We start from the raw sequence: 20,530 nt of genomic DNA, 5'->3' as shown, positions 1-20,530 counted from the left end.
ACTCTTCTAATTTGATAATTTAATAAGCATTTCTGTAAAATGAGTTGTTCTGCATAATGAATACTTTGCCTTCTGACACTCTAAGAATATAATGATCTTTCATTTTGTATAGTTTGAAACAAATGTAATTGTGAACACAGGGCTTTTGCTTGTAACAGGGTATTTGAGTTGTTCAGGTGAATCATTTTTTAAACATCTCAGTAAAGTAGATCTCGATAAAATCCTAATAAATAATTGTACTAGTTGTGTTGATTTAAGACATATTATAAAGTTGTCTGTTTTTCTGAAATATGAACATACAGACAAACATTTTGCGTGAAACACAAATAGCTGTTAAAGCGAACTGACAGCTTAGCATTGATCATCTGATGTTGTCAACACAAATGAACATTGCTTTACGGGCTGCTTCAGAGGAAAGGACATCTCATGTCCCTTATGCTGACATTTCTGTAGACCACAGTGATTGTTGTGGAAAAGGTATATAATATGTCCTCTTTAAAGAAGCAGAAGAAAAGCTCCAGCTGCATGCCCGTTGTATGTGATAGACAGGGTGGGTTTCTGGGTTCATTGCATCCATGCATCCTTCATTGGCATGCACCAGATAATAATGGAGAGGAGCAATGCAAAAAATTGGCCCTGGTACTGACACCACCCAGTTTCTGTCATAGAGGGACAAAAACACTTGTAAAAAACAGAGAGAGAGAAAGGGGCATGCCATTATAATCCACGAGAGTCCCCTTTAAAAGAAGCAAAGCCAGCCCCAAAAACCCAAAGCTCAGCAGTCAGAGGTAATAGTCTCATTTAGTCAAACTAGAGCTGTCCCAAACACTTATTTTTTAAACAATTAATCTGATAATGAATCTTTCAATTAATCTAATGATTAATTTTTCAGTTATCAATTATTTCACATTACGTGATCAACGTAATTATTCACACAATAGGTTTTGCTGCCATCCTGACACAGAGCTCCTTGATGTTTTCCCTTCAAATATTCGTTCATTGCTGCCGTACTTGTGTGGTACGCCAGATGAATTTTGCAGTCTGCAAACTACCACATCACATTTCTATTTTTGCTGAATGCCAGATCATGACGTATTAAAATAGCAGTGAAAACAATAAACGGGAAGGGAAGTCTCGCTTGTTTTTTTTCTGAACAAGGTAAATCGTAGATAATCAAGTATGTGTTTATATTTTTGTATACAAAATCCACTGCCGTATTAAAATCACAAACACTTGATAAATCTGGGGGACGATAAATATGGTGAGTGTGTAAGTGCTTTTGATCTAATTTCTATTTTTCATGGGAAAAAAAACTATTCAGGCTTGAAAACAACAAAACAACATCCTGTTTATTTTCAGAATAAACCACTGTTTTTGATAGTTCAGAAAATAACTTTGTTTATGTGTAGATAAAGATTAGATAGAGTTTTATACCATAGATATAGACTCATCATAACTAATGTTACTTAGAAACACATCTAACTTTTTTCTTTTTCTTTTTAGGCCTACATGTCGAAAATTTTCATGTAAAGATGCTGTCCGTGGACCTTTTCTAAATTGTCATAAAAAATTTTTTACCATGGACCTGTTAAAAATTTCCATTAACAAATGTTGACAGTGGAACTGTCGAAAATGTTCATGAAAAAATCTTGGCCCCGATAGGCATGTCTTACCTTGTGTTGATTGAAAACAAATCTTGCAATTACTTATTTCTCATTCAGATCTAGCAGTACATTTTAAATACTGTAGCCAGAACAATGTTGTGAGGTTTGGTGCTGCAGTTGTTCAAAATGCTGTGTAACTCTGTCTGAACCTGCAAGCCGGTAATGTGCCTTCATCTACTCATTCTTCATGAAGACAGCTCATTCTTTTTTTTTTTAATGGTGCTGTGTTTTTTAGAGGCGTGTCGGGGGTTGGTGAAAAGGGGTGCGTTACTTTGGACAGCTGGTCTCCTTTCTCTCCCAGCATCCCTGCTCCTTGTCCCCTCCCTCTCTGTTGCCCTCTCTACTTTTTCAGACGTTGTTTCACAGCGGAGCAGAGAAGCCCAGATTAATATCAACTACTCCTATAAATGGACACATATTGAGATTTCTAGATATATGGATATGAATTTAAGTCCTGCTTGACTACATTTTTTACACTGTCTTTTCTGACCGGACGCTGATAAAGCACTGAGGAGTGACTGATTATACAGGCTGTTTTAAGGCTGTCTGGAAGATAACAGAGCTACATTTTCCGGACAGACTGGCACGGTATGACTTCTTTAATATTACTGTCATAAGTAGTGGAATTAATTGACTCAATAGCACAGGTGTACTGTCAAAATGAAATACAAATTTCATTTGTATGATAAATGATATTATGATAATCAAATGATTATTTTCCTTCTTTTTCTTCCCCCCTCTTCTCTTTCTTCCTTCATATTTTCTTCTATTTTTTTCCTCTTCCCCTCTCCCCCTGTCTCCATCACTTTATTTGTCACTCTTTTGTTCTCCTTTTCTCATCACTTTCTTCTTCTCCCCTCTACTCTATCCTCCACTCCACTTATACTCTCTTCTCTGTGAGCCTTAACTTTCCTCTCCCTTTTCTAACCCTATCCTCATTATTCTTTTATCTTCTTCTCTCTGCTCTTACTTCCTCTAATCCTTTCCCTCTCTTCTTATCCTTTCTCCTCATCTCTTCTCCCAGATGTGGACCATCGCTGTGCTTTTGCTACCGATGTTCCTTTACCCCTCTCTCATCTCCTCCTCTCCTCTGAACAAGGTAAATTGTTGATAATCAAGTATGTGCTTATATTTTTGTATACAAAACTCCAAACTGCTGTATTAAAATCACAAATACTTGAGATATCTGAGGGATGATAAACATGGTGAGTGTGTAGGTGTTTTTGATCAAATTTCTATTTTTCATGGGGAAAAAATGATTATTCAGGCTTGAAAACAACAAAACAAGCATGTTTCTATCTTCACCTGGCAGAGTTATGGTTTTTACCTCAGGCTTAGAACATAGTGTACAGGATGATATTTCAAGTTGTCCTTTTCCTTTGAACTTTTATTCATCAACAGACTGCTGTTGCTGTAAATCCTTCACCTGTTGTCACTCTGAGAAGACGAATGTTGACCTCTGACAGCAGAGAAAAAGTTAATTATGGAAAATCCCCAAGAGTGTTAAGGGCTACACGTTTTGGTACTGGCACGTGCAGGGGAAATTTCAGACATGGTTTTATCTGAAGTTTTTCCCATACACACACATGCACGCGCTTACAAACACACACACGCACGCACACAGGCACAGACAGTGAGCATTCCGGTATGTGTGTGATTATGGTTGTCAGCAGCTCATCTCTAATCTCAGACCCTCCAGCTGTCTTTGAACACTCTGCCTTTGGTTCTTCTGCAGCTGTTTTACAACCATATAGGCCTAAAGCCAAAACTACAATCGGAGGAAAAAAAGGTAAATATTTTTCTTAGAATTCAGCTTGTTTAAACTTCAAAAGCGTGGCAGAAAAAGTTGGGACGAATAACCAAATTGAAAATAAACAGTTCAACACTTTGGTCCAAAAAATTACTTGTGGTGAATTTATAGTACCTGTACTCAGGGGTACAGGTGACATATTTTGAAGACCATGTGTGTTAGAAGTAAACGATTGAATGTTTAACTTTTTTATTTTTTTTTGTGAGTTTAGTGAGATTAAAATAACAGAGATAAGAACACAACACAAATATATTAATAGAAGGGATAGAGAGTAAGGACAAAGTGTTTCTACAGCCAAAACTGGGCGAGACAGGAACTTGTAATTACATCAACACACCACTGCAGTGTGTGCATGTGAGTCAGCTGAATGCCAACAGCCAGTTTGAAGAGCAGCAGATGTCAGCTGGAGGCGACAGATGTATCTATTGTGTGCGTGTGTTTTGCTGACCTGTAAGAACAAAGGAATTTGTGGAATTTAAATTTAAAGATTGGTTTCTGAGAATGTATGTTTTTTTTAATCTTGAGTGTTTTAAAGTGTGTGTTGTACACATAGTCCTCAGTTTTACAACATATACCTGAAAAACAAAGAACATTGGGTTTAATGTTGGTTTTTTTTTATCAGTTTATTTAACATTGTTAAGAATGTTTTTTGTTTTGTGTGACCGTATCACCTGACAAGGATCTGTGTTTATGAGTGTATATGAAACTTTGGGTAAGGGATGGTACTTTTTTGTTGGACTTGTTTTGTTTTTTTTGTTTACGTCTACATGAATCAGATTGAACAGGCTTTTGATTCTTAGCAGGAAAACAACGTATGTGGAAAGCATAGAAGGCTAAGGTTTAGGTCGATGATCAAATAAAAACGCTGTGGGAGTGTACCTCAGAGTTCTCTTGTGTATTTCAGATATTGAAGTCTCAATTTTAGACCAGGTACCAGGCATCATTCACAATTTTTGAATATAGAACTTAATAAACAACATGGAAATTAGGCAAATAGAGAAAAATGAATAAATTAATGTCACATTTTGTAGTTTCTAAAAACTGGAAAGCTGAAAGTTGTGTTAATTGTTATCTTTAACAGTCACCCAAAGACACTAACACTTCTTTATCATACTACAATCTTTTTTTTAGTGGCTTTATTTTCACAGTTTTTGGCAGTGTGCATACTTGATAACGTTTAACTTTGTCATTTCATTGAGGTCATTTAAAACAACAAACAAATCTGTGGTTTTGTAAGTCAAGAAAGCCATTGGGCCAGATCAAACTAAATATTTGTTGTTGAAGCTTGAGAGAGATCAGAGTGCACACAGCTTTCATCCTAATATACTTATACAGTTGTTATCTTTGCATTTTGTATATTTTAAACATGTAATTTAATTTTAAAAACATATATAACAACAGTGAGATCTTAAAGGAAGACAGCTTTATGGGCCTATCGTTGCCCAGCTGCCTCTATTGTGTGTGTGTGTGTGTGTGTGTGTGTGTGTGTGTGTGTGTGTGTGTGTGTGTGTGTGTGTGTGTGTGTGTGTGTGTGTGTGTGTGTGTGTGTGTGTGTGTGTGTGTGTGTGTGTGTGTGTGTGTGTGTGTGTGTGTGTGTGTGTGTGTAGGTGTGCGCACGTGGGTGTGTGTGTGTTGAGATACTCATTGTCATTCAAATGACATGTGTCTCTCCCAGTGCGATGTCAAAGGTCACCATCTGGAGTCTGAGCACACACATACACATTTACACACACTTCTCAATCTATACCCCACTGAACAAAAATACCAAGAAAATGTGATACATCTCTTTTTTCTTCCTGTTTGCCTGTGTGTTTGTGTGTGTTTGTGTGTGTTTGTGTTTATGTGTGGGGGATGTTAGGATGAGTCGGTGTGTGCCAGGACGTCCTGTGGTGCTGGTCGAGAGTGTGTGTCCACAGATCGAGGAGAACCAGTGTGTCAATGTGCACAGGTAAAGTTGATGTTCTTGTTTTGGTTAATTAACAAAGTTTAGTTTCTCGCTTTTTGCACCATAACACAGACTGACATTGCTATTTATGTAGAATCTTGTACGTTAAAGGCGTCTTTCAAAACACTTAACAGACATTAAAAGACAAATTTACAGGATGTATAGCATTCATGAGATGGGATGGAACATGATCAGACTTAACATGCCAGTTTAAAAAGATGTGTTTTGAAATTAGACTTTGAAAATGGAGAGAGAGTCAATATTACAGATGTTTGGCGGGAGGGTGGACAGGCGTGAAGGTGGTACGGTGAGTTGGAGGAAAGAGGAAGACCTGAGAGTGGGTGTGATGATGTGCAGGAGTTCAGAGAGGTACAGCAGGGTGAGGTTATGGATGACCTTAAAGGTGAGGAGCCAAATTTTGAAGTTATTGCGAAATTTAACTGGTAGCCAATGAGCTGCTTGAAGGACAGGAGTGATGTGATTAACAAAGCGGGTCCTGGAGATGATGCAAGCTGTGTCAGCAGATGAGGAGAAGCTCAATTTTGTCACAGTTTAATTTGAGGAAGTTGCAGAAAAAACAAGGATTTCATTTCTTGTAGGCAATCATTCAGTTAAGTAGGCGGGAGGGAAGAGGTGGGTTTGGTGTACAAGTAGAGCTGCATGTCATCTGCATAGCAAAAGGTTACTGGATGTTGTATTTTTGGAAGATATGGCCAAGAGGAAGGAGATAGATAATGAACAGAAGGGGCCCCAGGACAGAACCCTGAGGAAGGGACACCAGTAGTAACTGGAAATTTCTGGGATTTGAAGGTGTTAAGTTGAATGAACTAAGTGCGACCAGGAGCCCGTTTCTGAAAGATGGTTAAACAAACTCTGTCTAACTTTGAGCTCTGAGTTCAGCTCAGGTAAGAATAAAAAGCCAACATTAATGGAGCCCCGATACTACAATTCACCATGGCAACTGGGGACAAAAAATAGCTTGTTGTACTTTAACCCTCTCGAAATATAGCCTACATCTTCTGTAATATGAAAAGGTTTTAATAAGAAAAGAAGTAATACTGCTGCAGTGCAAAGGAGAGAGAGAAGTGAAGTAGGAGAAAGCAGCTGCTCGTCTCAGCGCATAACAAAATCTATTGATTTGTATTAAATTAGAATTATAATATCGCAATTCCAAACTCAATCACTGTCTATTTGATTGTGCATTATCTTTATCCTCAACACAATACTGCATTCACACTCATAGGCTAAACGTCCTCTCACCTTTATCCTCTTTAGTTTACTCATTAAACTTTATTAAATTAACATCTCCTGACAATAAATGTAGCCTTGTTCCCTGTGGAGTAATGTGATGTAATGTTTATCTTGAGGCTCCTCGACTAAAATGCACTCCATATTCGAAAACTATGATATGCATAGAAATGGTTCAACTGTAGTTTCCAGCAGGTGTCGAACATGATACTAAACAGCAGAATACTACTTTCTTAATACCCACAGGATGCTAACTGGTGTTATTATAAACTTTTTTTTAATGTTATTATTATCTGTACACAATGGATGATGTGCATTTTTATCCTACACTGAAAATATTCTACTATTTTTAACAATAAGACCACTTCTACATGTAAACACAAACGTAACATTTTTTAGAAGAATATAAACAGAATATAAAATATGATGTCTTCCTCTTTAGAGCTGTAGTGGCACAGAGCACTGGGTGTGTGGAAGTAATGGCAGATCTTACAGAAATCACTGTGAGCTGCACAGAGATGCCTGCGTCACGCACACCAAGATACACGTGGAGCACAGAGGACACTGTGTGGGTCGGTATACATACACATATGCAAGAACAGCAACACTAAACAAACCACTGAAAGATAACTTGTACAATGTGTGACTTGTGTCCCTGTTGTTTTCTTTTCTTCCAGAGAGACCACCTAAGACGGATGTGAGCCCCAGTAAGTTTGCAGCTAATTACAGAATTGTAAACTAAAAACATTAAATACAATTAAATGATCAGTTTATGACTATGTGTTTCAACATTTGATGTAGTGACTATCTAATGCCCCAATGTTCAGATCCAACTCTAGTCACAAGCATAGTTAGTATGGAAAGGTCTTGACGTGTATCCAAATGAAACAAATTGTCCAAAATAAAATAACTCTTAAAGATGTTCCTGTTTATTGCAAATAATGAAGCAGATAAACCCTGGTGATGAAATAAAATGTTGATGAATTCACATAGTTCAGTGATATTGCTCAGAAATATATAACTCTTTGTTTACAAGTATGATTACAAGTACGAAAACGAACACTTAGCGCCGTGTGTTCCAACAACTTATGCCACTATCTTCCAGTTCCTCTTTGACTTATAAATACCCGACTGACCAATTATCCGCAAAAACCTATTACTAACATCTAGTGTCCAATTAAGTAAACATGTAAACCAAGCCTTTACAGAAATGTGTAACAATGACACACAACAAAATTAGCTCCGACATTCATTTTCTGACTTTAAGAACTTTAAGGACTAGTCATAAAGTGTCCTATTAGGTCTTTTTTTTAACAATAACATTTGATGGTGTTTGTTTATTTGTTTAGTTGTGTGTTTCCTGTCTGATCGTGATTGGCTCAGAGAGAGAGCGATCCAGTGGATTCATGAAGAAGTGCAATCTGACAGCCCCGCCTCTAATGTGTCCACAGCCATTGGGCTCCTGCAAACGTACTTCAAGGTTAAAAACATTTTTTTTCCCTCTCCATTCATCATCACAACCACCATATCTATCGATCTTTTTTATTAACTATCTTTTTTTTAAATCATTAAAAATACTACGAAACAAGTTGAAAAATTAACAATGTGTCCTGTGCTTTTATATTTAAGCTTTGCTTAATTGTGTTTTTGGTACAGATGTATGATGATGGGGATTCAGAGCTCGATTCCAAAGAGTTCCTGAGCTTCCTGAAACACAATGAGACGGCTCTCAACCTCACCTACTCCAACACTGTGGAGACGAACATGCTGCTAAGGTACGCTTATAACAAACACTGTACCTGTATGTGAGCCCCATATAGCAGTCAAATCACCTAATCTGAGGTTTTACATTATAAAGGTACAGGTTTTAAAAATAAAAAAAATATTTTAAATAAAGTTCTTGATCTGTGAGCTTTTTACAACAATTATTGATATTTAATGGTGAGAGAAGTTCTCAGTTTACATGTAGAAATCTCAGCATCAATACTCTGATGCAAATAATCGTAATCAGTCAGTTATGTTTCAGAATCAGAGAGAATTTATTAAACTATGTGAGGATTGATGGATTTATGTTTATTCAAAAGGTCTGTATCAGAACTTGAGGAAATGTTCTTCTCAACTTTTCATCAAAGGGTCTTATTTTTTATCAAAGGCAAGACTTTAATTTTATATTTGATGTATTAGGCGTCCCACAAAACAAATAATGTAATGTTTTATTGTGAGAAAAGCAACAGAAAAAAAGTTTCATAAATGTTGAGAAGACGCAACGTACTAAAGACTTTGGTGTACTCCTTATTTGTAGGTCTCTGTGTGTTGATGCTTTGATCGAGCTGTCAGATGAAAATGCCGACTGGAAACTGAGTTTAATGGAGTTCGTCAACTGTCTGACACCCACCTACCATCCCTACGAGAGAAGTAATGTCACACTAAAAACAAGAGTATTATGAGTGTCCCTTAAGATGACAATTGGTCAGGCTTTTAAGAAGAGCATTTGCCTGTGTTTTTCTTCTGCGTGCATTTAGAGTGCGCTCTGGAGGATGAAGTGTTCGAGGATGGAGCTGAAACTCGGATGGAGTGCAACAAGTGTGTGTGTGCGTGTGGAAATTGGGTCTGCACTGCTCTGACCTGCACGGGTGAGGAAACACTAAAGAAACGTTATCCAACATGATGATGTCTTTATTTTCTGTAAAAATGTATAGGCTTTACATCCATTGTTTTTCCATCTTTGTAAAATGTGATCGTTCTTATTTCAGGAGAGCTTCAGGTAGAGGAAGATGTAAAGGAGGGAGCTGAAGAAGAAGAAATTACAGAGGAAGAGTGGAGCAGGAGAGTGGCTGAGCTCAACGCTTTACAGGTGGATGGTGGACTCTGAAAAGATTTATTGGGACAATAATACATTATGAGTTATTCTCTTTAATTGTAATTACTTACTGACAGTGACAGCTTTGCACAAAAAGACACAAACTGGGACAAGACATCTACAAAAAGAGGTTCTACACAACAATGGAGTTTTACCTTGGGGCAAACAGCAGCTGTACAGGCTCCATTCCTCATAAGAGCTTCAGATTGGTATAGTCCCATTTAATTTATTAAGTAACAAAACTGTCAATTTAATTTATCTCAGGATCAGCGAGTGCAGCAGATATTTTCTTACATAATCCAAAGATTGCTTCAGTCTTGGCAGATCACTTTTTTGATATTTTTTTAAAGGAACTTTGTCTTGAACCAAAAAAGATTCAAACAGATACCTGTCATTAATTGATTTTCTTTTCAAGTTTTCAGAGTCTGTTTGAATACTCAGGATGTTTATACACTGCTTCATTGTTTCATTGTCAAAGAGATGTTAGTTTTTTGTACCCCTGTTGTAAAATAAAAGTTGCTTTTTCTAACTATCTAAAACTGGTGCTCTTATAAACTCTTTTATTGTTGTAAAGCACTTTGTGATCTTTTATCTGTGAAAGGTGCTCTATAAATAAACATTACTTACTTACTTATAAATAAAAGTATAAAATTAGAGTAAGTAATAAGAGTAATAAATAAAAACAAACTCACTGAATTACCAAGAACTAAAGTTCCTGACAAACAACGAGGTCGAGGTTAAAGCTACATTATTTAGATTTGCAACAAAGCAAACTCAATACAACACCTTCAATCATTAATATGGCCTCCATACAGGCTCCTCCCCTCTCATGGAGAGACAAGCCCCATCTATGTAATTGGACAATGCTGTGACAACGCTTCGGTCCTCCCCTGTGGTTTGGTGAGTGTGGGTCGGTCCATAGTAGAAAGTGCTCTGTGGAAACGGACCACTGTGGCTCAGTGGAGGTGGGGGAGGAGCATGAGGAGAAGACAAGTAGGAACTGTATTGTGTGGGCTGGTTCTGGTAGGAGAGGACCGGCAGGTGATGCATTCTGGGACTTGGAGAAAAGGTGGACGTCAGAGAGGTCACCTGACCCATGAAGGATGGTTCACTGGTCCACAGAGAGGAGGGAAAGGATCTACAGTCTGAAGAGTAAATACATCATCTTGTTCACAAAAGCATTTGAAGACTGATTTGTTTACTTTTTTTCACGTTTTGGTTGGTTTAAATCTTGAGTCAAAAGTGTGCCCCTCTCAAATAATTGTTTTTACGAGCACAACAATATAATTAAATAAGACAAATTAAACATATCCCTGCTCTCATACCTGCTGATGAAGTGTTGCTGCTGTTGGACGATCTGTACACACTTGACTTAAGCTCCTTCTGTCTCTGTCCTGAGACAGAGAGAGAGAGACAGAGACAGAGACAGAGACAGAGACAGAGAGAGAGAGAGAGAGAGAGAGAGAGAGAGAGAGAGAGAGAGAGAGAGAGAGAGAGAGAGAGAGAGAGAGAGAGAGAGAGACAGACAGACAGACAGACAGACAGACAGACAGACAGACAGACAGACAGACAGACAGACAGACAGACAGACAGACAGACAGACAGACAGACAGACAGACAGACAGACAGACAGAGAGAGAAGGAGAAGTGAGCAACTCTGACTGAAAGCCTTGATCAAAACCCTTCACACTATACTCTCGGTGGTCTACTTACTTCTTGGCAGCCGCTGTCCATCCACAGTAACTTTGATTGCTCTGTGTAAGGTGGCTATCTGAGGAGGTGAGGTCAGCACATTGATGGAAATCGTGAAACTCTTGCCTGGAAGACAAATAACACATACAGTGTTGAGGTTTAAGGTAAAAGTATTTATATTCACAGATAAATAATTAAATCACATTTAAGTGACTGCTAAAATAGGATCTCATAGCGTATCAGTTAAGATTTTGTATATTTACCTCTGCCACTGCGACCTATGAAGCGAAGGTCATTGAAGTGGGCGTAACCTTGTTTCATCGTTGCTGTGGCATTGCGAAGCTCAGCGCTGCTGTTATCTTCATTGCCAGCCATCACTGTGACAACCACACCATCTGGTATGTCATTACCAAGGGCAACCACCTGCAGAATGGAAAACGGTGAGTACTGGTCCTTTAACCTAGTCAAAGTGTACTGTGTTTATATTCAACCTGGAAGACAAAACTCTGGGGGAAATATCCAAATAAAATCTTGGGAATTTTGATGACATGACTGAAAAAACAGCCTTGATTTGACTTGACAGACAGACAGTTAGTTTCTCACAGTGAAGGCTCTGGGCAGGGTTTTGTTACACCTCCAGTGCTGTGGCAGGCTGCTGCAGAGAAAGTTTGGGCTGTCAGTCTGTACCAGACCTCTGTGTGGTGCTGTGCTGCGCTGTTGAACAGATCTCACTTCCTGCTCTTCTAGTTGGCGGTTGGTTGGTGATGGCATAGACCTCCTCTTCACCACAGGTTCTGAGAGGGTGCAACAGAGAGAAAGTTGTACATGTGTTTTGTTATCTCTAAAACTCTCAGCCATACAAGACTTTCATATTTTATTAAATATGTGAAGAGTTACAAATAAAAAGGTAAAAATAAATATGTGCCTTGAGATCAGTATTCACTTTAAAGTGATATGCCAAGAAATCATAAAAAGAAACTAGGAGCGGTAACAGCCCTGATTTTCAGGAGCACAGTAAATACGGTGTGAGAAATTGGGTCTTTTTTTGTTGAACAAATTTTAATTTGTTTTTTTTCTACGATACTTATGTAATGGGATTAATGAGCAATAAATAGAGTAGGCCTGAGAGCAATCGTTGCACCATCACTTTACCAAATTTTGGAAAAATCAAAGAAGTTAAACTACCTGTTACAATCAGTAATTTCAAATCCTGTGTAAAAGACTGGTTACACTTATTTTTAATGTTAACTTTGCTCAGGTTCTGTTGTCTATACTACACAGATGGAAACATTAGTCAAAGGAGTTCATCTTTCTTTGAACTGTTAATGTTTGCTTAAAAAAACATTCAAAGTTAGTGAGTCGTTTATACCTGTCATCGAAATGCGTGTAAATTCAGCTCATAATTGTTCTGGGTTATATGGTTGGATGTAGATAAAATAATCTTTAAGACTGGTTAGCCTTTCTTCATCACTAACAAAAGCTGCTATATCCATTTATTTTTCTTTATTAATGTCGTAATCCTGAGTTGATTTCTGAAGTCCTCCCTTTACCACGTAATGTAAAAAAAAAACACGATTGTAGTCAAATGATTAAAAAGCGTAGAAAACTACAGATACCAGGACAAACCCAACACTTCCTCAGTAAAAAATGCGTCATCAAACCGCGTCGACTATTAAAGAAAACGAAAGACTCGTCAAGCACAGCTGCAGCAGCTCATCTTAATGGTTTTGGTGCGTAGTGTTTCTTTAATGATTTTAGGAGCCTTTTACTTGTCCCTGTTCCTCCTCCTCCTCTCTCCAGCATTGTATTAAACTAACCTCAGAGTTTGAATAGGAGGGATCTTTATTATTATTCAGATTGGACTGCCGGAGGGGAAGTTACTGCGGTCACACCACCTGTCCCCTTTGTTGGTCGCGATTTGCCTTAAATCTGTTCTGCTACGTTGTTTTTTTAGGTTCTTGGCTCAACTTCTGTTCTGAACTGAGTAGCTGACTTGTTTTGGTTAAATGATCTTAAATGCCAGAGATTACATGTGTGAAGAACAGTGAAGAACATTGAATGATCGTGTTTGTTGTTACTTAGATAAACTGATGCAGTCTTTGCAGTAAAGGTTGTAACGTTGCCCTGTCTCTAGACGTATCATTTAAATACACTTCTGACAACAAACAGTCTGCACAAACACTTAAATAATTATTAAACCATAGTGCAGTGAAAGGTAGGCCACAACGTTTGATTTAAGATGCATTAGGATGTAAAGGCTTAGTGCTGGATACTCGCACCTTGTACAGCAACAACATATTAACAAAAGGCATGTCCATTGAGACATTTTACATGATCTGTTATTTAGAATCTAATTCTAAATATAACCAATAAACTTTTGAGTTTGTTGTTTTATTAGTTAAATTGTGAATTACTTCTTTGTTTGCTCAGGTGTGTGTTGTTATTTGAGCAGTCCCATGGCTGGCTCCACCGCCTCCAGTTCTAAAGACCGTCCACTTTCCAGGACCAGTTTCATTCCAGAGCTACAGAGCATGATGTGAGAGACACACACACACACACACACACACACACACACACACACACACACACACACACACACACACACACACACACACACACACTCACACTCACACTCACACTCACACTCACTCGAAAAAAGGTGACTCACCCCAGTACAGCATCGGGCTGGTGCTGCTGAACAGACTGTTTGAAGCCATAACTACCTGTTAAACAAATTAATAATTATACTTGGAAATATTTTGGTTAAGGTTTTTTTTTTTTTTTTTTTTTTGCAAGAACCAAACTGCCAGGTTGACAATGTATTATTTAATCCTAGTTCTTAGTTGCTGTCATGGTTTGTAGAAAAGCTGACTTTGTTTTAAATTATAATGTACATTTGCTGGAACTTGAATTAAATATTGTTTATACAAGTTTAAGTTTATATAATGACAAAAGGTAAAAAGGAACAAACACGTGTGTGCTTTTTCAATTAAAATACTGAAAATGACAGATCTTGATATAGGTATTTGTGTTACATTCATACTGAGCTACACTAAGATTATTCTTCATATTGATTCAGAATATTTTTTTTTATCATAAGTCACTTTACAGAAGAGCAGGTAAAAGAATTTACTCATTGCTATATTTTCTACAAAGTACCAACATGAATCCATCACGAGCACTAAGCAACATTTAGCAAACATACAAAAGATATATTTCAGTGGATAACTTTGGTTTGACGCAGTGCATCAAAACATTAGTCCTTGGCATCTTTATTAAACTTGTCTGAGGGAGAACGTGAGCTCCAATCCTTTCTTTGGATCCTGACTGAAAAAATGCATCCACTGAATTTCATCTTTTGTACATCTATCAGTTCTTCTCTCAGAGCCTCGACTTCCATTTGTGGAGTGGCTGAAGTGCCAGTTTCCTTCTATAACATTTGGCAAAGTAAAAGTGACAATGAAAAAAACGTCCTTTGAGAGGTAGAAACCTCGAACAAAACCAGACTGGTGTTAAACAAACATCTGAGGAAACTGTGTTGTTATTGGAAAGTAGTATAGAGGGAGATGCTGGAAGAAGGAGAAGGCTAGAGACCAACTGAGCAACAACAACAATGAACCAGATAGATTTGTAGCTACATTGTGAGTAATAATAGTAAAAGTATGTAGTAAGTATTAGCAGCAACAGCTAAGTGTGATAATAGTCTGATCTGTCTAATATGAGCATTAGCAAGTGTAATGATGATGATACAGGGAGGACTGATTATGTAGATAGTTACGGTTGAAGTTGAGCAGCTTCACTTCAATATTTAGAATAATTTATTTACTGTTAATTGTTGTTGAAGAAGCCATGCATTTGCTGGCCTTTTAATAGTTTGAGTGGTGTGTGTGTGTGTGTGTGTGTGTGTGTGTATGTTTTGGGGTACTCACCTTGTGTTGTGTGAGCGTTGCAGAGAGCGTTGGTGGTCAGAGAGGATGAAACCCAACTAAACCCCAAAACCTAAAACCAACATTCTGTCTGAAGCCAACCTGCCCACAAGCCTCCCAACCTAAGCCAAGCTCACCTGTGTGATGGATGTCTGCAACCAGCCAATCACAGTTCATAGGGAGAAGTGGGGATGGGGTGGGAGTTTGTCTAGAGAAAGAATAGATGGAGAGATGGAGGTTAAAAAAAAAGAAAAAATGAGAAAAGGAACGAGCTTCGGGATGTGGTTTAGCCTGCCATCGTGGAAGTGGCTTCTCTGGATGCAAATTGAGGTTTGACCAAAAGTGTGTGTGTGGCCTGTTGACCTCAACGTGTGTGTGTGTGTGTGTGTGTGTGTGTGTGTGTGTGTGTGTGTGTGTGTGTGTGTGTGTGTGTGGGGGGGGGGGGGGGGGGGGGGGGCGGAGAGAGACAGAAAAGAAAGATGACTTGTACAAATGTAACCGTGTGCAAGTTAGTTAATTAGATTTTTATTTAACATTTGATTGCAGTTGTGTACAAGCCGTTTTTGTCGACGTAAGCGTGCGTGAAATAAAATCAGAAAAAGTTAATAAATGAAAATAAAGATGATAGAAATCCTCATCAAGCAAGTGACAAAGAAAGTTGACAAACTCAAGAACTTGTATGAGGTCTTTTAATGGGTGCTGAAAAATTATCCCAAGCAAGAGCAGGAAAAAAGAAGGTCCCTCCAGATTTACACAATAATGTTGTCTAGCAACAATTACTCTAAAACAGTTATAATGTTCATTAACACTGTAACTGTATGGCTGACTTTAACTTTACATTTATCGCCCCTGACAGGAACTTGGAAAATATAAACATGAAAACACAGGCGCCTTGACTTAGACAATAATAATAATACATTTTATTTGGCAGAGTAAGATGTTACATTTAAAAGAAAATCTCGAGGTTCTACAAGTAGGCCTACCATAAAACCATTAAACACAAAAGCAAGCGTCAAACAAAGTGAAAACCAGTGTCAGTCATCAGAAGTGAATTTAAAAAAGGCTTATCGACTTGGTCATCATTAGAGTGCAGTAGTTTGATGGCCTGAGTTAAAGGGAGACTTCATTAAACTTTATATGATTAAAAACATGGTAGTAGTGTTGAATGGTCGTGAATCCAGCCCTCATTTCGCCCTGAGACGAGAAAAAAACTGAAAGTTTTGTTTATGTGACGCAAAAATCGTCACATTGTATCATGTAAAGAAAACTTTTCAGGCAAAGATCTTTCTCGTCTCAGGGCAAAATGAGGGCTGGATTCACGACCATTCAACACTACTACCATGTTTCTAATGATAAAAAGTTTCATGCAAATGGGTGAACCCTTTAATGATGTTTTCTTCCTGCTGGACTCAACCTTTGGTAATGGGTTTTTACTGCCTGAGGGCAGAAACTCAAACTCGCCAAAGAGAGTGTCAAGGTCTCGAGATTTAGTTGTTGCTCCCTTACTAAAGATGAGATACAAATTTAATTACACTGAAATGATCTACTCATAACTCTGCTCGGGTCATTATGGCTCTGAAACATCTGTGGCATACTAATGTGAGTTTTTTTGTGTGCGTTAGGTTTGCTCTGGGAGACGCTCGCAGGCCTCTGCATGAGACAGCAGCTCTAGTGGAGGACATTGTGCACACACAGCTCATTACTATGGTAACTTGTTCAAAAATAGCACAACACATATCTTAAACACATCTTCAATCATAACACCCACCTCGTCCAGGAGTCCTGGGTGGTCACCACTTCAAATTCCCCAAATCCAATCTCTCATTAAAAGTGAGGAAGACGATGAATTTGAACAACCTTTGTTCCTTCAGACTCGGATTTAATTACAACATATAGAACAAGAAAACAAATCCTTACTTTTAATTAAATGGGAATACGTCTTTGCCATCACTCTGCATGCTGAATGATTGCTCAAAGACAACAGAAGAAAAGGATCCGTTTTTACGTTAATTTCAAGTTTGAAACGCCTGAATCAGCAGAAGTGTAACTTTTTTTAATGTAGTTCACTTACCTAGTTATTTTTTTTATAATTATGCCTTTAAGATGCATTCATTACAGAGTCATGGATTTGTACTTATACTTCTGGACTAATTTTCTACAGCATGAATCAAAAAATGTATAGTCGAGTATTCAGGACTGATAACTCTGCCTCCTGTCCTATTGTTATTGTTGTGATTTAAATGACTGATTATTTGACTATAAACAGCCACCATTTCTTAGAGCTCTTATTATATTCCACTCAGTGGATTGATTGGGTGTGATTGGTTTATCAGCTTCATCAGGCCTGTGAGGGCGCAGCTCTTCGAGGCTCAAGAGTCATCTCGGCTGAGGACATTCTGTTTCTAATGAGGAGGGATAAGGTAAACAAAACCAAAAAAAACAAAACATGATTAAAATGTAAAACTTTAAAATAAATTAAAGTTGTTTATTATAAAATCTTGTAATGTTAGCTTCGACTCACCGTTTGTTCACAGCTTTAATAATTAAGATACTTTTAGTATTGATTCTCGTCACCCTTTTTTTTTTCCTGATCTTTGCTCTCTCTCTCTGATGCTGTTTTTTCTTTGATGCTTCTCGAACAGAAAAAGGTTGGGAGATTACTGAAATATCTCCAGTTCAGAGATTATAAATCTAAACTACTTAAAGGCCTAGAGGATGAAGATCCACCGCAAGAAACAAGTATATGCAAACACTCGCACAGACGATTTCAACGTATACCAGACCAAACATGAGAAAATATCAGACTTATTCTCTTTTCTTGTGTTTTTGTACCTGCAGCTGCTGGTGCTGGTGGTGTTGCCGGTGGTAACCAGCGGAGAAAGCGATTGGCCCAGGATTTCCTGGTGTGGATGGATCAAACCGGTGACCTCTTGTCACTGGCTGAGCGACAGGAAGTAGACCCGGTCAAACAGGAGCGGATGGAGGTCAGAAGTCATCCCTGTGTTGACCAGTGGAATGCATGACAGTCTTATTAAGATTGATGATGATTATTATAGTTTGTATCGACGTTTTTGTCCCCCTGTTTCTTCAGCGATTAGAGCGTCAGACTCGAATGATGGACCAGACTCAATACACAGAGTTCTGTGAGAGTCGACAGCTCAGCTTTGGTAAGACTCCAATTCTACAAAGGTGCAATCTGAATATCTAAACCGTCCTTTCCCACACTACAGGAGTGTCCGTGACTTGTTTAGTTTCATCATCAGTATTCCTCTTGAATGTTTTTAATACATTCATGTTGTTAGTTCATGGCAATTAAATCAAAGTTCTGTAAATATGAAAGCCCTGTTCTAACTGCTTTTTCAATTCAGATCGCCAAAAGTAATGAATTTATTATTTATACAAGATGATGAGCTTGCCTCTTTTAAGATCAGTAAAGGAGGCCGTCCTGTCTGTCACAACACGTAGACAGACGAGACGATCTGTATTTAAAATGAAAAATACTGACCCATCAAACATTTAAAGAGGAGCATTTTCATTATGGTGTAATCTGTTGATATTTATATTTTAGCTCAATAAAAATTGTGAAAAACATCTTATACATAAACATATTTTATCATTATCATTCTGGGCCTTGTTTTGGTCTACTGTACTTCAGTTTATTGTTATGTATGCTTATAATGTTGACAAGTCAATGTAGGTGGACACCTTCAAATATTTCAACTCATTTTGTATTCTAATTTCTTTAAATCCAAATGTGGTTTAAAATATTACAGCAATATTACTACAGCATTTAAATTGTTTAACATCTTGCTGTATGAAATCACTTTTAAAGTGATTGGGATGGATGTTCTTAGCATTGAAAACAAACAAACACCAGAATTACACAGATCATTCACGTTTCTTTCTTGTGTTTTCTTCTGTATGAATATTTGCAGCTAAGAAAGCGTCTAAGTTTCGGGACTGGCTGGACTGCAGCACTTTAGAGCTTAAACCAAACAGCGTCGCGATGGAGATCCTGTCATACCTGGCATATGAGACTGTTGCCCAGGTAACGTCTTGAAACGTGATGTCACACTTAAACTTTGTACATATGGTTAATAAAAAAAAATCTTCCAGTGTTATTGTGAATCACCCCCCCCCCCCTCCTTTTTTTCAGATTGTGGATTTGTCTCTGTTAGTAAAGCAGGAAATGACAGCGAATACAAATCCTATCAGTCATGTGATCTCTGCCAGCTACATCCACTACAACACTCACACAGAGGTAAATACACACAGCTAATCCCAGGCCCAGGGTCATGTTCACATTACTGAAGGTCTGTATTCTGTTTCTGTCCACCAGGTCAAAAAGGATCCAGATTCACCTGAAGCCACTCCCCCTTCCACTCCAGGCTCCTCCCATTCAACAAAGCCCCTCCTACAGGGTAACGGCAGTGTGGACAGTCGGGTGAGACAGAGGAAACGCAAAAAGGTATTCCGTACAGGTGTCTGTTTACACCGCTCTGTATTTTATTAGTCTTTTCTTCCTGTTGATATTTAATGTAACATTTTGTATAAAGGGCTCAGTTCATTATAAGTCACAATCCTTGCGTTTGAGAAAGCATAAACGGCCAATAGTTAGTTCCGTTTGTCCAAAACTGCAACAAATAATTTAAAACAAATGGAGAAAACCATTAACGCTTAAAACGATGAAGCTTCTACTTACAAGTATTTGTTTTTTCCCCCCCAATAAAAATCAAGTCAAATGATCAATTTGCAAATTATAAGACGGGGTTGTACCTTTTCTCTTAGAGCTGTCCTGCTACAGTGGAGCCTCCGAGTGGAGCCATCCAGCCCTGTCACATAAGAGAGGCTATCAGAAGATACAGCTACAGACACACAGTATGTATACGCACACTGAATAAAATCACGTTTCATTCACAATCCATGTTTCTTACTGGTGTAGTTTCACTTTAAGTTATTGCTCCTGTGGACTGAAACCAGTTGACTTAATGCTAAAATATGTTTCAGTTTACATACTCAAGTTTTTGTCTCAGAGCTTTCTCACTGATTTGAGTTATAAAAAAAAAAAAAAAAAAAAAAAAAAGAGACTTATTTGGCTACCTCGCAATTCAGATTTGTATATTTTTCAGTGAAGCTACACATTTCAAATCACATCCTCTCTCTTTCACAGGGCACCTATAGGAAAAGTGGGATGATTTTCCTTGCCTGCTGAAGACTGTCATACCCATCGTCTTATTTTGTTCCCTTTTGTAATAAAGATTTTTTTGGTGTACTTACATTTGACAAATTAATTTTTCACACATTTTGAGATTTCCATTTATATAAAAGATTGAATGATAGAACTACATTAACAATGATCCGAAATGTGCATTGTATCACAGTGAC

General features: G+C 37.9%; 3 protein-coding genes across 3 annotated transcripts; 2 read left to right on the top strand and 1 right to left on the bottom strand.

Moving 5' to 3' along the window:
- Positions 1-1,510: 1,510 nt before the first annotated feature.
- LOC306836296 (follistatin-related protein 1-like) lies at positions 1,511-10,090 on the top strand. The gene is made up of 11 exons (XM_079363294.1): positions 1,511-1,541; positions 1,782-2,252; positions 2,689-2,763; positions 5,333-5,422; positions 7,110-7,239; positions 7,345-7,374; positions 8,017-8,147; positions 8,324-8,442; positions 8,970-9,082; positions 9,190-9,300; positions 9,421-10,090. The coding sequence occupies exons 3-11, from the start codon at positions 2,689-2,691 to the stop codon at positions 9,537-9,539; spliced, it is 918 nt and encodes a 305-aa protein (XP_079219420.1). The 5' UTR covers positions 1,511-1,541; positions 1,782-2,252; the 3' UTR covers positions 9,540-10,090.
- runx2a (RUNX family transcription factor 2a) lies at positions 10,010-12,595 on the bottom strand (the record flags this gene model as incomplete). Its single annotated transcript, XM_079362330.1, has 7 exons — positions 10,010-10,082; positions 10,155-10,672; positions 10,853-10,921; positions 11,241-11,345; positions 11,483-11,642; positions 11,823-12,013; positions 12,589-12,595. The coding sequence occupies 6 exons, from the start codon at positions 12,593-12,595 to the stop codon at positions 10,323-10,325; spliced, it is 882 nt and encodes a 293-aa protein (XP_079218456.1). The 3' UTR covers positions 10,010-10,082; positions 10,155-10,322.
- Positions 12,596-12,853: 258 nt separating this feature from the next.
- supt3h (SPT3 homolog, SAGA and STAGA complex component) lies at positions 12,854-20,417 on the top strand. Its single transcript, XM_079362166.1, has 12 exons — positions 12,854-12,949; positions 13,650-13,755; positions 16,768-16,852; positions 17,479-17,565; positions 17,788-17,884; positions 17,984-18,129; positions 18,237-18,312; positions 19,081-19,193; positions 19,302-19,406; positions 19,485-19,613; positions 19,934-20,023; positions 20,316-20,417. The coding sequence occupies exons 2-12, from the start codon at positions 13,676-13,678 to the stop codon at positions 20,355-20,357; spliced, it is 1,050 nt and encodes a 349-aa protein (XP_079218292.1). The 5' UTR covers positions 12,854-12,949; positions 13,650-13,675; the 3' UTR covers positions 20,358-20,417.
- Positions 20,418-20,530: the final 113 nt, after the last annotated feature.

The sequence above is a fragment of the Symphodus melops genome, assembly GCF_947650265.1.
Source record: "Symphodus melops genome assembly, chromosome: 15".
NCBI classification, from domain to species: Eukaryota; Metazoa; Chordata; class Actinopteri; order Labriformes; family Labridae; genus Symphodus; species Symphodus melops.
Note: the sequence above shows the minus strand (reverse complement) of the source record. Positions and strands in the feature narration are given on the sequence as shown.

Bases quoted from the DNA above. Each gene is read 5' to 3' on its own strand.
- LOC306836296 (XM_079363294.1), top strand. From the start codon at position 2,689: ATGTGGACCATCGCTGTGCTTTTGCTACCGATGTTCCTTTACCCCTCT. The intron at 5,423-7,109 runs GTAAAGTTGATG...CTTCCTCTTTAG, and splicing joins CAGTGTGTCAATGTGCACAG to AGCTGTAGTGGCACAGAGCA. The intron at 8,148-8,323 runs GTTAAAAACATT...TTTTTGGTACAG, and splicing joins TCCTGCAAACGTACTTCAAG to ATGTATGATGATGGGGATTC.
- supt3h (XM_079362166.1), top strand. From the start codon at position 13,676: ATGGCTGGCTCCACCGCCTCCAGTTCTAAAGACCGTCCACTTTCCAGG. The intron at 13,756-16,767 runs GTGAGAGACACA...TGTGTGCGTTAG, and splicing joins CCAGAGCTACAGAGCATGAT to GTTTGCTCTGGGAGACGCTC. The intron at 20,024-20,315 runs GTATGTATACGC...TCTCTTTCACAG, and splicing joins GATACAGCTACAGACACACA to GGCACCTATAGGAAAAGTGG.